Here is a 12,229-nt window from a genome sequence, read left to right as displayed (position 1 = left end):
GGAAGGATGGAGGGAAGCAATCCACAGAGAATTCAGCCTCCCTAACCTAAAAATCTCAGTGGTCAAAATGCATGCCTTCCTCCTTACACACTTCAAAACAACTGAGATCAGTAACTTTGCCCCTGTTTTTGGACTAAATCAAGTCTGTGAGCACTGAAATGAACTTAAATTTAAACTTTTGATGTCTGATGTGTTCGAGAAGACTACATCGAAATGGTTCAAACTATTTTCTGTTTTTTATGCTGTCTCATTGCAGAACACAGAGTAAGACTGAATAGCTTTTAACAGTATCCACAGAGCAGTATTGATTTGTTTACCCTTTTACAGTAAAACTCAATTGCTCTGATAAAATGGAATCTGTGTCGGCAGCCAAACAGAAAAACATCAGCATGGCTTACTTCTTAGGAGGAAATGAGCCGTTGAGACACTGAATTAGCTGCGGTGAAGAGAACATGAAACCTGATTAGTAGAAACAATGTACCATAAGTCTACTCATTCTGCGAGACCACTAATATCTTGTAATACACAATAATGGTGGAGGAAGGATGCTTTTGACAGGCCTTAAATATAAACCATCATTGTGGTTTTGATCATCTTCCAGCCAAACCCTTTTCTCATGTTCCTCAGCTTTGGAATCAGTCAAACCAATCAACAACAATTTAACAAACAATAATTATATTAGGGAATCTAACCCAAGCACACGTAGGGATCCATGCTCATCAGGCAAACAAACAAGGAAGCTCTCTAATCATGCCATTCTCACACTGCAGGATGCAGAAAACTGCCAGCGGACTCACAAATAAGCTCCGATAGAGAGAAGCCGTGTTCTCGCAAAACACGAGGCCCGACGCGCGCCTCTCTTTTAAGTAGCCAGAGCCCAAGTTCCCCTCGAAGACACTCTTCAGAGGGAAGAGGAGGTGAGGAAGCAAGAGGAAAAGCAGAGAAGAGGAGGCTGAAAAGAGGAAGGTCAGGTCTGTGCTACAGAAGTCAGAAATGAACAGTTCTTAACAGAGTTAGCTTTTTACCACCTGTCACAAACAGCGAGTGAGTTCATGTATGTTTCCACCATACAGGGAATTTGAAATGGTATTCTCTGTGTAGGACGACAAAGTAAAACTACCACATTAAGGAAATATGCTGAATATGTTTAGAATATAAAATGTAGTTTAATTTATTTTTTTAATGGAGATCTTGAGTAATATTATAAACCATTCACCTCAAACTCTTTGCTGAGCTTTGGAGGTGAAGTCAGTACTGAGCAGCACTTCTGCTCTTCTGACTTAAAGACAATTTTTCTCTTCCAAAGCAATTTTCAATCTTCAGCTTTTTACATGAACTTTTCAGAGCTTGATTTTTACTTGTGTGCTTGCAAAAAATATGAAAAGCTTAAGGTTATTACAACAGATATTACGACAGAGAGAAGAACAAGAAAAAAGTTCAGAAAGCAGAAAAGCAAGAGGCCGAAGTGATACAGGCAAAAATTAAACATAAAACTGATCTCAGAGACTGCAGAAAAAACAAAATCCCAGTGAAGAACTAAGAGCTCAGCAAACACTGCAAACACTGGTTCATTGAGCTTTAACACGCTTAGATCAATGAACAGAGCAGCTATATCAACATAATCATCCTCGTCTTTCAGCTCCATACATTTAGGATTTAATTTCTGTTTGAGTAAATTAACGCTGCTGCTGTTCATGAGTGCGACGTTCGGCCGGGTCGACTCACCGGAAGGTTTCTGGCCGAATCCAGGAAGACAATGAGCACCGCAGACGAGAGGCCGTCACTGGCTTGACTGCGATCTGCTCTGATGCCCGACAGCACCTGGGAGGAAAAACGCAAAGATAGGCTCAAGCAGAGTTAAAGTTCCAACCAAGCAAGACAACATCTCACATAGCGAGTTTAAAAATGTAAATGGAGTGCTGGATTTAAGCTCCCTCTGGCGACTGTACCTGGTCCAGCCTTTCAGGGGTGGACAACAGAGACAGCCACTCCAGTTTGAGGTGTAACTTCCCTGTAGCCACATCTTCCAATGGAAACCACTGAAGTGAAGAAAAGTTGTTGTTATATTTCAGGAAGAGCAAAATTGTAATTACAGCAAATATCATCACTCATTTACTTTTTATTGAATTACTTAAAATGATGCAAGTTATAAAAATAATTCTTAATTTAAAAAAAATGCAACTTAAATTCACTAGTTCAATCTATTTGTTTGACATCATTAAGTTTGATTGGCTATTGTGATGTCAGATAATGCAAAGCAAACAAAAACACAACAAATGACATCATATGCCTGTGCATCAGGGTCCTACTGAAACTTACAAAAACATAACATTATTACAAAGTGCAAAAGAAAAACCCAAGAGTTTCCACTTGCATGTGCAGAAACAAGAAAACAGCATTAAAGTCTAATGTGATAAGTGAATAAAATTGCTAACTGGATAATTAAACGACTGAAATGTTACTTTAAACCAGCAGCGTGCCAAAAGCATTGAATGCAGCACACACCTCATCGACCTTCTGTTCCTTCTGGAGCTCGGCCATGTTGATTGCAAGACTGGAAAAACAAGTTATGAAGAATTTAAATACAAATAAAATTTAAAATCGCAGTGTAATATCCTCAAATGTCTCATTTTGCCAAACGCCCAGTCCTAAATAATATCAGCAATTCACATTTATCAAAGACTGTCTGGGTGTTTGCATTTTTTACAGGGAAAAAAATGAATTAGTTATAAATATAAGCTGCTGATGGAATATCCTTATTTTTGCCTTCTGTTGATTAAATTTTCACAGAGGGTTTCAGAATGAAGCTGACTCATCACAGCACACGACACACTGTGTCGTGACGCTGCGCAATAATGAAGTCTGGTGGGAAATGAAATTCAGACACGCGGCGCTGCTTTCATTAAACGCCACCAAGGATTCGGCTTGAAAGCTGCGATTGCTTTCAGAGGCCTCGTCCTTTGATGAAAACCTGTTACGAATCACATCAAACGGCAAACAGTAAAAATTAGTGAGAAAAACACTGATAAGATTTTTTAAAGAAGTTTTCTTTAAATATGAATTGCGTGTTTCAATTTAGAACGCCAGTCATCAACTTAATACTACAGTAAATAAAGCTGAAAATATCTAAACATTATGCTTTCTCCAAGCCAAGGTGGCATCCTCAAAAATAACAAATATACTTAAAAAAAGAAGTTAGAAAAACAGAAAAAGCACCACACTTTTATTTATTTATTTTTAGCCACTAAAGAAGAATTTGTTTTTGCATTTGACTTGATAGATGAATAATTATTTAACCATCACATAATTAGAAAAGTAAAACGCTAAATTGACAGCTGTCGTTTTAAAACAGTCTTCTGTGACTCAGCTAAAATCCAGCCTAAGAAGCAGCGTTACCTTCCCAGAAAGTCGTCCTGATCAGGGTCTTCATCGAACAGTTCAATCTCCATACTGCTCCCCGAGTGATCATACACCAAGGCCTGAAAATAAACTGCATTACTACATACTGCACACACAGTACACACACAAACAAACGAGAAGGCGCGGCTGCAGACTGCATGGAAACACATTGACTTTGTACTGAGCAGGTCCACTGCTGGTGCCAGATCAAAACAAGACAACAGATTACATCCAATTAGATGAAGTTACTAATTTCTTACTGTCAGGAGAAACATTTATTCATCATTATTGCTCATTCACCTCTTCCACAAAGACAAAGGGAAGGGAACAGATAAATAAAATATGTTTCGGTGGCTCACAAATCAAACCAGATGAACATGATAAATATTTAAATCACATCCTAAAAAACCAAACTCATGGACAGATTTATCTTTGGTCTCTTTTTTGATCAAAATATTAAAGCGCAGAACAAAAAAAACCCAACCCATCATTTAGTCTTGATTTTTAGTTTCTTTAAAATCTAAAAATTAAATATTAAATCTTGTCACTACATGTTATGTGTTTGTGTATTTTAATGGTGCAGTTGGGGCAGCATAACATGTAAAATCCAGCGGAAACAGCTTTCTTAGCCGAAAATGTGCACCCATTATATTACCTTTATTAATTAAAAACTCAACGGAATCAGGAGATTGAAAAAAACCTCCATATTAAATACTGTTATATGTTACAACAACCCTACAAAACAAAAAAGATATCGGACAATATTACACTCTAATCTTGTCACCAGTGACTCCGTGCAGCGTCTTCTGAAGCTTACCTCATAAACTTCATTCCACTTTGGGTTTACGGTGTCGTGGATGACTTTGCTCTGATAGAGATCCGTCCCAATCTTGATGACTCCGTACGGATCCGACTTCCCTTTGACCAGCCCTCCCAGGAACTTGTCCTTACGCAGCAGTTCCTGAGCCTCGATGAAGTGGATTCTCAGGATGCACTGAGGACACAGAAAGATTATTATCAGAGCTTCTGAGGGCATTGAGGAAATCATCTAAATTACAGATTTATTCACCCGTTTAATTTATTTATTTATATATTTTTTTAGCAGCTATAATTTACTTGGCTGCATTGTGTTACCTTGGGAATGGGAAAGCGCAGTCTAGCCATCTGGGCCTCTGACACTAGCGGGATGTCGATGCGGTTTGGCAGCACCAGGTAGCTGTAGATGATGTCCTGCAGTAGATTGTCACATAACCCACTGACAGAGTGATGGACGGGGAGAGAAGGAGAGAGGGAAGATGACGAACAAATGTAAGAAATCATTAAAACTGATGTTATATTGTGTTAAAATATCCAGCTGTGCAAAGCGAGGCCCTGGGCTCAGGCATGCTTCCCTCTGGTTCCAGAAATGCATTTAGTGGCTGAAAAACAGATCTTTACCCATCCAGAATGGAAACAGCCAACAAGTATACTGAGACAGCAGTAAATGCCAGCTGTTGTTTGTGTACAGATTCAGTACTGTGGTATGTCTAAGTATATGTGACAGAGTCAGGTGACCATACAGTTTGTCACATATCTGAGCCACACCCATAAGAAGCACACGGCACACTGATTATGAAGAACATAAATTCTGAAGTAATCCTCAGATGCAAAGATGACAAAAAAGCTAACAAATAAATAGAAGACAAACAACCATCTTTCCTGTGCAGAAGCAAGCAGACAGAAAGGCTCTGCCTTCTGAATGAGCTGCAACTGCTTGGCAGGAATTATTTGTTTGGTGGCAACTACCTCCAGGTAAAACTGTTCTAAGATAGGAGTAATCAAGACACCGTTTCTGGAGGAATCATGTTCTTATTGAATTTCTGAATAGTAAAAGTTCAATCACCTCCTCTGTATTAAGCCAAAATGATCTCTATTTGACAGCAAACTAAATACTGTGTATGGATCATCCTTTGATATTTGACCTCTTTCCTCTAGGTGGCAGCAGCATCCTGTGTAAGGAACAGCATCGGCTGCTTTCAGAAGGGATGACTTAATCCTCTGGAGCAGCCGATTCTGGGTCAGCTTTACTCTGGGATTTCACATCAGCGCAAACTTGATTTTAGTGTCGACACGCTGATTCCTGAGCTGCTTGCTTAACTACATAACTGTCTCCAGATGAGATTAAGTGGTGCAATTCTGCTGCCAGGCCCATGCTTAAAGACTCAATGAAGTTTCAACACATCCCATCAACCCTATAAAAGGAGCTCGGTTTGGTAATAGACTGAACGTTGTGTGTGTGTGTGTGTGTGTGTGTGTGTGTGTGTGTGTGTGTGTGTGTGTGTGTGTGTGTGTGTGTGTGTGTGTGTGGCATTAATGCTGCTATTCAAAAAGGAAGCAGCTAGGGGTGACCTCAGGTTTTCCTACTGTTTCGGGCCTAAATGCAAATACTCAGTGAGGAAATATGAGCGCCCTCACGCACAGGAAGAGGTGGGTGGGGCTATCGCAGGTCTGTAGCTCAATCACCACACACACACACACACACGTGCACACACAAAAGTGCACAAACACACACACACTTTCTTTGAACTTGCTGAACAAGGATAGTTACATTTCACAGGGTGGAGTTATTTGGAAACCACAGTGTTTCTCTGCTGACAACAAATAGTAAACCACCAGCCAGCAGCAACATGCCAATGAAGGCGTAACAACACAGCTAGCAGTGTGCTAACAGCAGGCAGGGCAGGGAGCTGTGGCTCTAAAAAGGGTTTTAAATGAAGCGAACTTCAAGAACTTAAAAGTCAGTGGGGAAAAAAAAAAAAAAAAACACACTTTGGTGCAGACTGACATCCCAACAACAACTGGATGGACTTTTATAAAGACTGGGCTCTCTGAAGCACACTTTGATGCACTCTCACACTGTGTGACAAAAAAATTGCTGCACCACTATCAAATCATCAAGAGCATAAAGGCTCCTAACAGCCCTTTATATACACTTTACTGTACACTTATGTTTAATAGCACAGTGATGTTAAAAGGCAACACCATCGGACAAGAGCAAGAACCTGGAAGCCGAACTAAACAGAAGATGCTTTAAACGCCATCTAGCAAACACACCACAATGTTAGCGCGAGACAATTAGAGCTCGGGTCTTAGGATCTGGGCTGGACTCTGCTGTCTGTTTCTCTGCCAACACGACGTGGTTTTATATTTGTTGCCTTCACAAGTCAAAAAAGTCAAAATAACTCTTCATGCCGTTTTCGTAAAAGTGGTGTAAGCCTGGTTAAATACTAACCTGAAGTGGTTAATAACCTGCATCACTGATCACTGTTATTAGTGTTAGACTGAGGTTAATGTAATAAGCTGTCAGCTCACATTTGTACAAACATGAAGCATGTTCATGTGCCTTTGCTTTCAGCTGAGCTCTCTCCACTGCTGCAAAAGGTAAAAGCACAAACCGCAGGAAGCTCACAGGCTGTAAAATTCATTAACATAAACCTTGTTAACATTTAGGACGATTATTCTCTTGTAAAAAATACAAATTGGTAGTTAAAATAAGAAGAAGTTTTGACAATTACTTTCATCTAAGGTTACACACGTCTGTGAATTCAATTTCAGCTAAAGGCAAAACAAACCAGAAAAAGTCAATAATGACAAAGTTTGTTGTTACATTTTGACTTTAAGGGGGAAATAAAATAAAAATCCTCTAATGCATCAGAGACACTTTTCACATAAAGTTTCATCACGTATCATCGACTTTGGCAGACGAGTTAAAGCAACAACTTGAAGGTCTTCTCTGAAGTTAAGTTATTGTAGGCATAAAAGACAAGCATAAAATGAAGCACATGTAGTGATAAAGATTTCAGTGTCTTTTTCTGCTGAACATCTATTTCACTCAACTAAGGGAACAAATGACCACACAGCTGGATCTGGCAAACACATTTGCTCCCTTTAAAATGGAATAAAAGACCTAAAGCTTAGAAACCAAAGACTTCTCTGTGTCCCTAAAGATGCAAAAAAGAATTCCTGTCTGGAAAATCTTCCCACAAATCCAACCAACATCCCATCTCTGTCTGTGGCAGGTCTCCTTTCATAATAACACAGCTAAAAATATCAACACTTAGAGGAAAATGAATGGTTATAATCCATTCTGCGATCCTGCTTTTAACGTAATAGTTTGAGCATCAGAGCCCGAGAGCCTGCTCGGGCTGCGTGTCTCTTTAACGTGATTCCGAGTGATCAGCATGTTTGAGCTTCCAAAACTGTAACGTGGTGAAACTCATCGAAAGTGAGATATTTTCTGATTTAAAATTAAGTGATCCTAGTTCAGCCAGACTTTGATGTTGTGTCTGTTTTCAGCTCATACTTCCAGGCAGCTGGGAAAAGAGAAATCATGAATCTTGAATGAATACTAAATAAAAGATTATGTGTTACAAGACTTTTCATTTCCCATAAAAAAGCAGTTTGCTTTGAATTGCCCAAATTACACTTCTAATTTGTGCCTTTTCCCCCCACAGTTTTGCAAAATAAGAGTTTTCACAGCTATTTTAATAAACAATCCAACTCTAAAGGAACTAATAGCTGATTCAGGGTCTGATTTCTCCTGTTTTTGTGTTAAACACTAATATTTTGCAGTTGCTGCAGCTGGAAGCAAGCTGAAATCTTTGCGTCATGTCCAGGTCAATTAATATTTCCATGAGCTCAGCAGAATAAGGAAAATATTCTTGAACGGAAACCAAAAAGGAAAACAAGTCTTCTCACAAAACACAGCAGTGAAAAGCAACTGGGTTTTATTAAAGGTGGGTAAGCCATCTCTCTGCCTCTCACTACAGATTAGACGCTCTCGGCTCCCACAGCATCCAACTTTAACTCACAGACTCTTAAATCATCTCAAATAACGTGCCCAGCAATTCTCACAATATGTCATAATAATGCACATCTGGTTTTTATGTTAGACGAGGAATTAAAGTTTACACGGCATTAAAACAGGAATGAAACATTTATCATGCTCAACAACTTCCGCGGCAGCATGTGAGCTACACAAAACACTCTGGAATCATGGTGGGTGACAACGCCCCCACCAGGAAGAGAACGGTAGGTGCGTGTTTGCGTGCTTGTGCATGAGAGACAGAATAGTTCCAGTATAACACAGTTTAGGTGAAACAAATAGCCTCAAACATCCAGTGACACTATTACGATGCCTCAGTGGGACAGCAGTCATTGCTCTGTGATTCATCGCTGCGTGTGACAGTCATTGCTTTTGAAAAAATTCAATCAGAAGACCGAACTTCTCTATATGACTTTAGCCATCTTGCTCTCCCATAACAAACCCTTCCCTGCAGTGTGGGGATGCCAGTCTCTCCAGTTTATTGGAACTGAACTGAACTTATAGAATGTCTCCTGCTTTCGTAATGCAAATAACTGTCAATCCAGCCTGTAACACTGCATGACACCCTCAAATATCACACCGATTTTATTTATAAATAATTATCTGCAGGTACTTACTTGACACCAGGAATGTCCAACATATTTGTGAGCCCAGTCCAATTGATGTCCAGCAACTGAAAAACAGACAAATACTACAATTTAGACTTAGATTTATTAACAAGAAAATTAGAAGATGAGAAAACAAAGCAAAAGGCCATTTGGTGTTTTCAAAACCTCAATGCTTCCTGATGAAAATGTGACGACACAGAAAGATAGAACATGTTTAGACTGGGTTTTTGAAGGTTTCAGAGTTCGGCAAGTCTAAGAATTTTCAGGAAATATGATTAAAAATTCCCTCTGCACTCACGCTTTATAGTGCTTAAAAAAGCTTTTTGTGCCATACTAAATGTGAACATTTTAATAAAAATTAAAAAATGTGAATGAGTCAATACCCAAATATAATCTCAGCAAAACCACAGATTTATTCTTTTTTCTCCAAATAATAAACCAGACAATTTTCAACTATATGACAGTTCTTAACGGTATACTTTTGTTTTTCATTTCATACAGATGTTGAAGCCAGATGTTGAAATCATGTGCTTCCACAGTGCAGTAGATAACTCTTGATAGGTTGCTAGTTTGACTGCAGCTGGAGAAACATATCCCCCTTAGGGGGGTCAGATCAGGACGGGCATCTGGTGTAAAACTGCCAAATCAAATGTGTGACAAGGGAGCAGCCCAAAGCAGCTCGATGTAGATGCTGAAACAATAAAGAGTCTCTCTGAGATCTTCTCCTCAAAGACGGGAACGGCCAAGGAGCCGAGCTCTAAATTCAGTCGATATAATCGATACGGATGCTTCCCGTGTGAACGCACACAGCACTGACTGCAGGCATTACTTTATGCTAACAAATAATTAGCTGCAAGACATTAAGTCTACATTATAAGAGCTAATAAAAGAGATCAATGTCATCATAACATTTGACAAACTCCTGACAAACAGCGAACTTCCTCTTACTCATTACCACAAAACAAACAGTCAAGCCGTTTTAATTCCCCTGTGTTTCTGCTTTTTAGTTTTTCCAACAGTCAGGAAAGAACAATAAATAAATTGTGTAGTAAAATGTCACTTGCTGTAAATGTCCTTGGAACATGTTGCACTTTTTGAATGTGTATTACTGCTAATGTCACAGTTACCAGTCATTTCTATCTAGAAAATGATACGAACACAGGTAGCATCTGGACAACAGGAAGTTCAAGCAGTGTGTTTAAATTTAGACAAGATCATATATGTCAGCTGTTAGCCTAACATGGTGTTTGTATACTAGCGTGTGTATGCTAGCATGTGTGTGTGTTTTTCTATGATGGGGGATAAAAATGTATGAAAGCTTCAGATGAATCAGACTAACTGTACAGAACAGTAATCACATTATTTACACTATGAAACTTTCTTATCTTACTCAAGATAATCTGGTAAGTATGAGCCGGTCAGCTGCACAGAAACAACAGAGCCAATAATGCAAACAGAAACTTTATTGAAGGCACTGCTATTTAATGTGTTTTTATGACACAGCAGGTTGCCAGCATGCTCCCTTGATGCAAGCGGCAACATGTTCCCGTCGTACAGCAACTGATTCCACAAAAGAGTCGCAAAGGGCGTTAGCCAGGACTCTCATATTCAGAAAGAGAGCTCAACCTGGATTTCTAACCCAGTTATGAGGCTTTTGTACTGGAACTTTAACTGGGTTTCTTGAATAACCAGATAACAAGGAGAAGTAATTAACCACTTTGATTCTAACCCCACATTCCTGACACGCCCAAGTAAAGTAGTATGAAGCCAGTGGTAGTACTTGTGTGTGTGCACTCACTCGCCTGCTTATTCATGTAATGATCTAATCCTCAAATCATGCAGCAGGTCATACAAGTCAGCGTTAGTCAGAAAGACTGAAATAAATCTGTTGCTATGCTATGATGGTTGGTTTGAGTTGAGGGTGTCAAGATATAATTACTAATGAAAACCTCGATAAAAAGGAAAAGGTCCTCTCACTGCAACATCAGACGTCAAGATGGATGGAATAAAAGAGCAGAAGATACGTTAGAGTTTAACCCGTCATCCAAGAAAATCCATCTAAGGCTGCAGCGAGCGCAGGCTTACCACAACTGGACAGCCCAAGACTCGACAGGTAGAGGTGGAGCAGCTGTGATGGAAATACTTGATGACACACTTTGGTCTCTTTAATACCAGATAATGATTTGGATGCGATACCCTACAAAAAAATTTATGCCAACACTTTGAATCATTAAGGCCAAAATTGTTTGCCGTCTACCACCAGGAGGACTCTGATCCAACCATCATGAAAAAAAATACAAACAGTAAATGAATCCATGAATTTACAACTGCTGTGCTTTAAAATGTATCTGTGTAACGCTTTCAATTAAAATGGAATAAACAGATAAAATGACATAAAGGAGACCTGAACAGGTGGATCATGAGTTTCTTCTTAAAGGTATCAACAGTGTCTGAACAAGTCCGACAGATGCAAGTTCAACAACTCGGACCCACAACCTCCAAAGCAAGCCTCTTTTAGTTCTTAGTCTGGACCTGGGTACCACAAACAAACATTGATCAGCTGACCTCAGAGACCTAGCAGTTACAAAATCCCATCGCACACGTGGAACTGAATCCAGGCACATCATTTGGAAACCACTGATCTAGAAACCTGATTTTTCAGAGAGTAACAAGGACCAGTCTCTGTCCTCAGTTTTTCGGGACGACAATCAGCTCACTGATAGTTAGTGTTCACTATCACACGACTGCACTGCATTGGACAGACTCTTATTAGGAAATCATTACATGCTACTTTTAACAAAAGCAATAATATTTTAGTGTCAGGGGAGAAGAGTGCGTCTGCAGGAGTGGGTCAGTATCTGTGAGATAAGGAAACTGTGAAGACGATTATAAAAGAGGATTCAAATGTGAAATGTTGGCTAACATCATTACATCAGAAGCAGACTGAGTAGCAATGAGGGAAAACTGACGTGAGAAACTGGCAAAGTTCTAGCACAGAGTAAGATATATGTACACATAACAGGAAATGAGTCATAATAAAAGCAACAAAACTACGCTTTACAAACGTAAAACTGATTTAAACAATAAATGGATAAAAATCAAATTATACACCTAATAAGACTTCAAAGGTGTGCGTCTTTTCTTCTTTTCAGAGTCATTACCATAAGAGACAAATGATTAACAGCAACGCATGTCTTTCTGTGGCCTAGTTAGCTCTATGTAGAACATGGTGGACCACAACAATGCTCTGCCAGGCTGGCACAGGAAGAGCATCGAAGCAGCTGGGGGATTTCAAAGAACACATTAGAAATGAATGAAATCACAAAAAAAGAGCAAAAGATTCAGAAGTGTTTTTTTA

The 12,229-nt window shown here is 39.4% G+C and overlaps 1 protein-coding gene across 5 annotated transcripts in view; it reads right to left on the bottom strand.

The window, feature by feature from the left end:
- Window positions 1-12,229, bottom strand: part of esyt2a (extended synaptotagmin-like protein 2a) — a 267,136-nt gene that overhangs the window by 10,950 nt on the left and 243,957 nt on the right. For 3 of the 5 annotated variants that reach the window (XM_085388623.1, XM_085388619.1, XM_085388620.1), the window contains exons 8-15: window positions 8,881-8,936; window positions 4,534-4,654; window positions 4,217-4,393; window positions 3,397-3,479; window positions 2,506-2,554; window positions 1,950-2,039; window positions 1,726-1,821; window positions 798-899 (exon numbers count right to left, since the gene is read on the bottom strand). In XM_085388623.1, the coding sequence (XP_085244749.1) occupies window positions 798-899; window positions 1,726-1,821; window positions 1,950-2,039; window positions 2,506-2,554; window positions 3,397-3,479; window positions 4,217-4,393; window positions 4,534-4,654; window positions 8,881-8,936 (774 nt within the window). The remainder of the gene's footprint in view (window positions 1-797; window positions 900-1,725; window positions 1,822-1,949; window positions 2,040-2,505; window positions 2,555-3,396; window positions 3,480-4,216; window positions 4,394-4,533; window positions 4,655-8,880; window positions 8,937-12,229) is intronic. The other 2 variants (XM_085388621.1, XM_085388622.1) reach the window with 1 other exon arrangement.

This window comes from Rhamphochromis longiceps, linkage group LG18, assembly GCF_057381845.1.
Source record: "Rhamphochromis longiceps isolate RC_006_pf linkage group LG18, R_longiceps_female_GT1.1, whole genome shotgun sequence".
Lineage (NCBI taxonomy): Eukaryota > Metazoa > Chordata > Actinopteri > Cichliformes > Cichlidae > Rhamphochromis > Rhamphochromis longiceps.
Note: the sequence above shows the minus strand (reverse complement) of the source record. Positions and strands in the feature narration are given on the sequence as shown.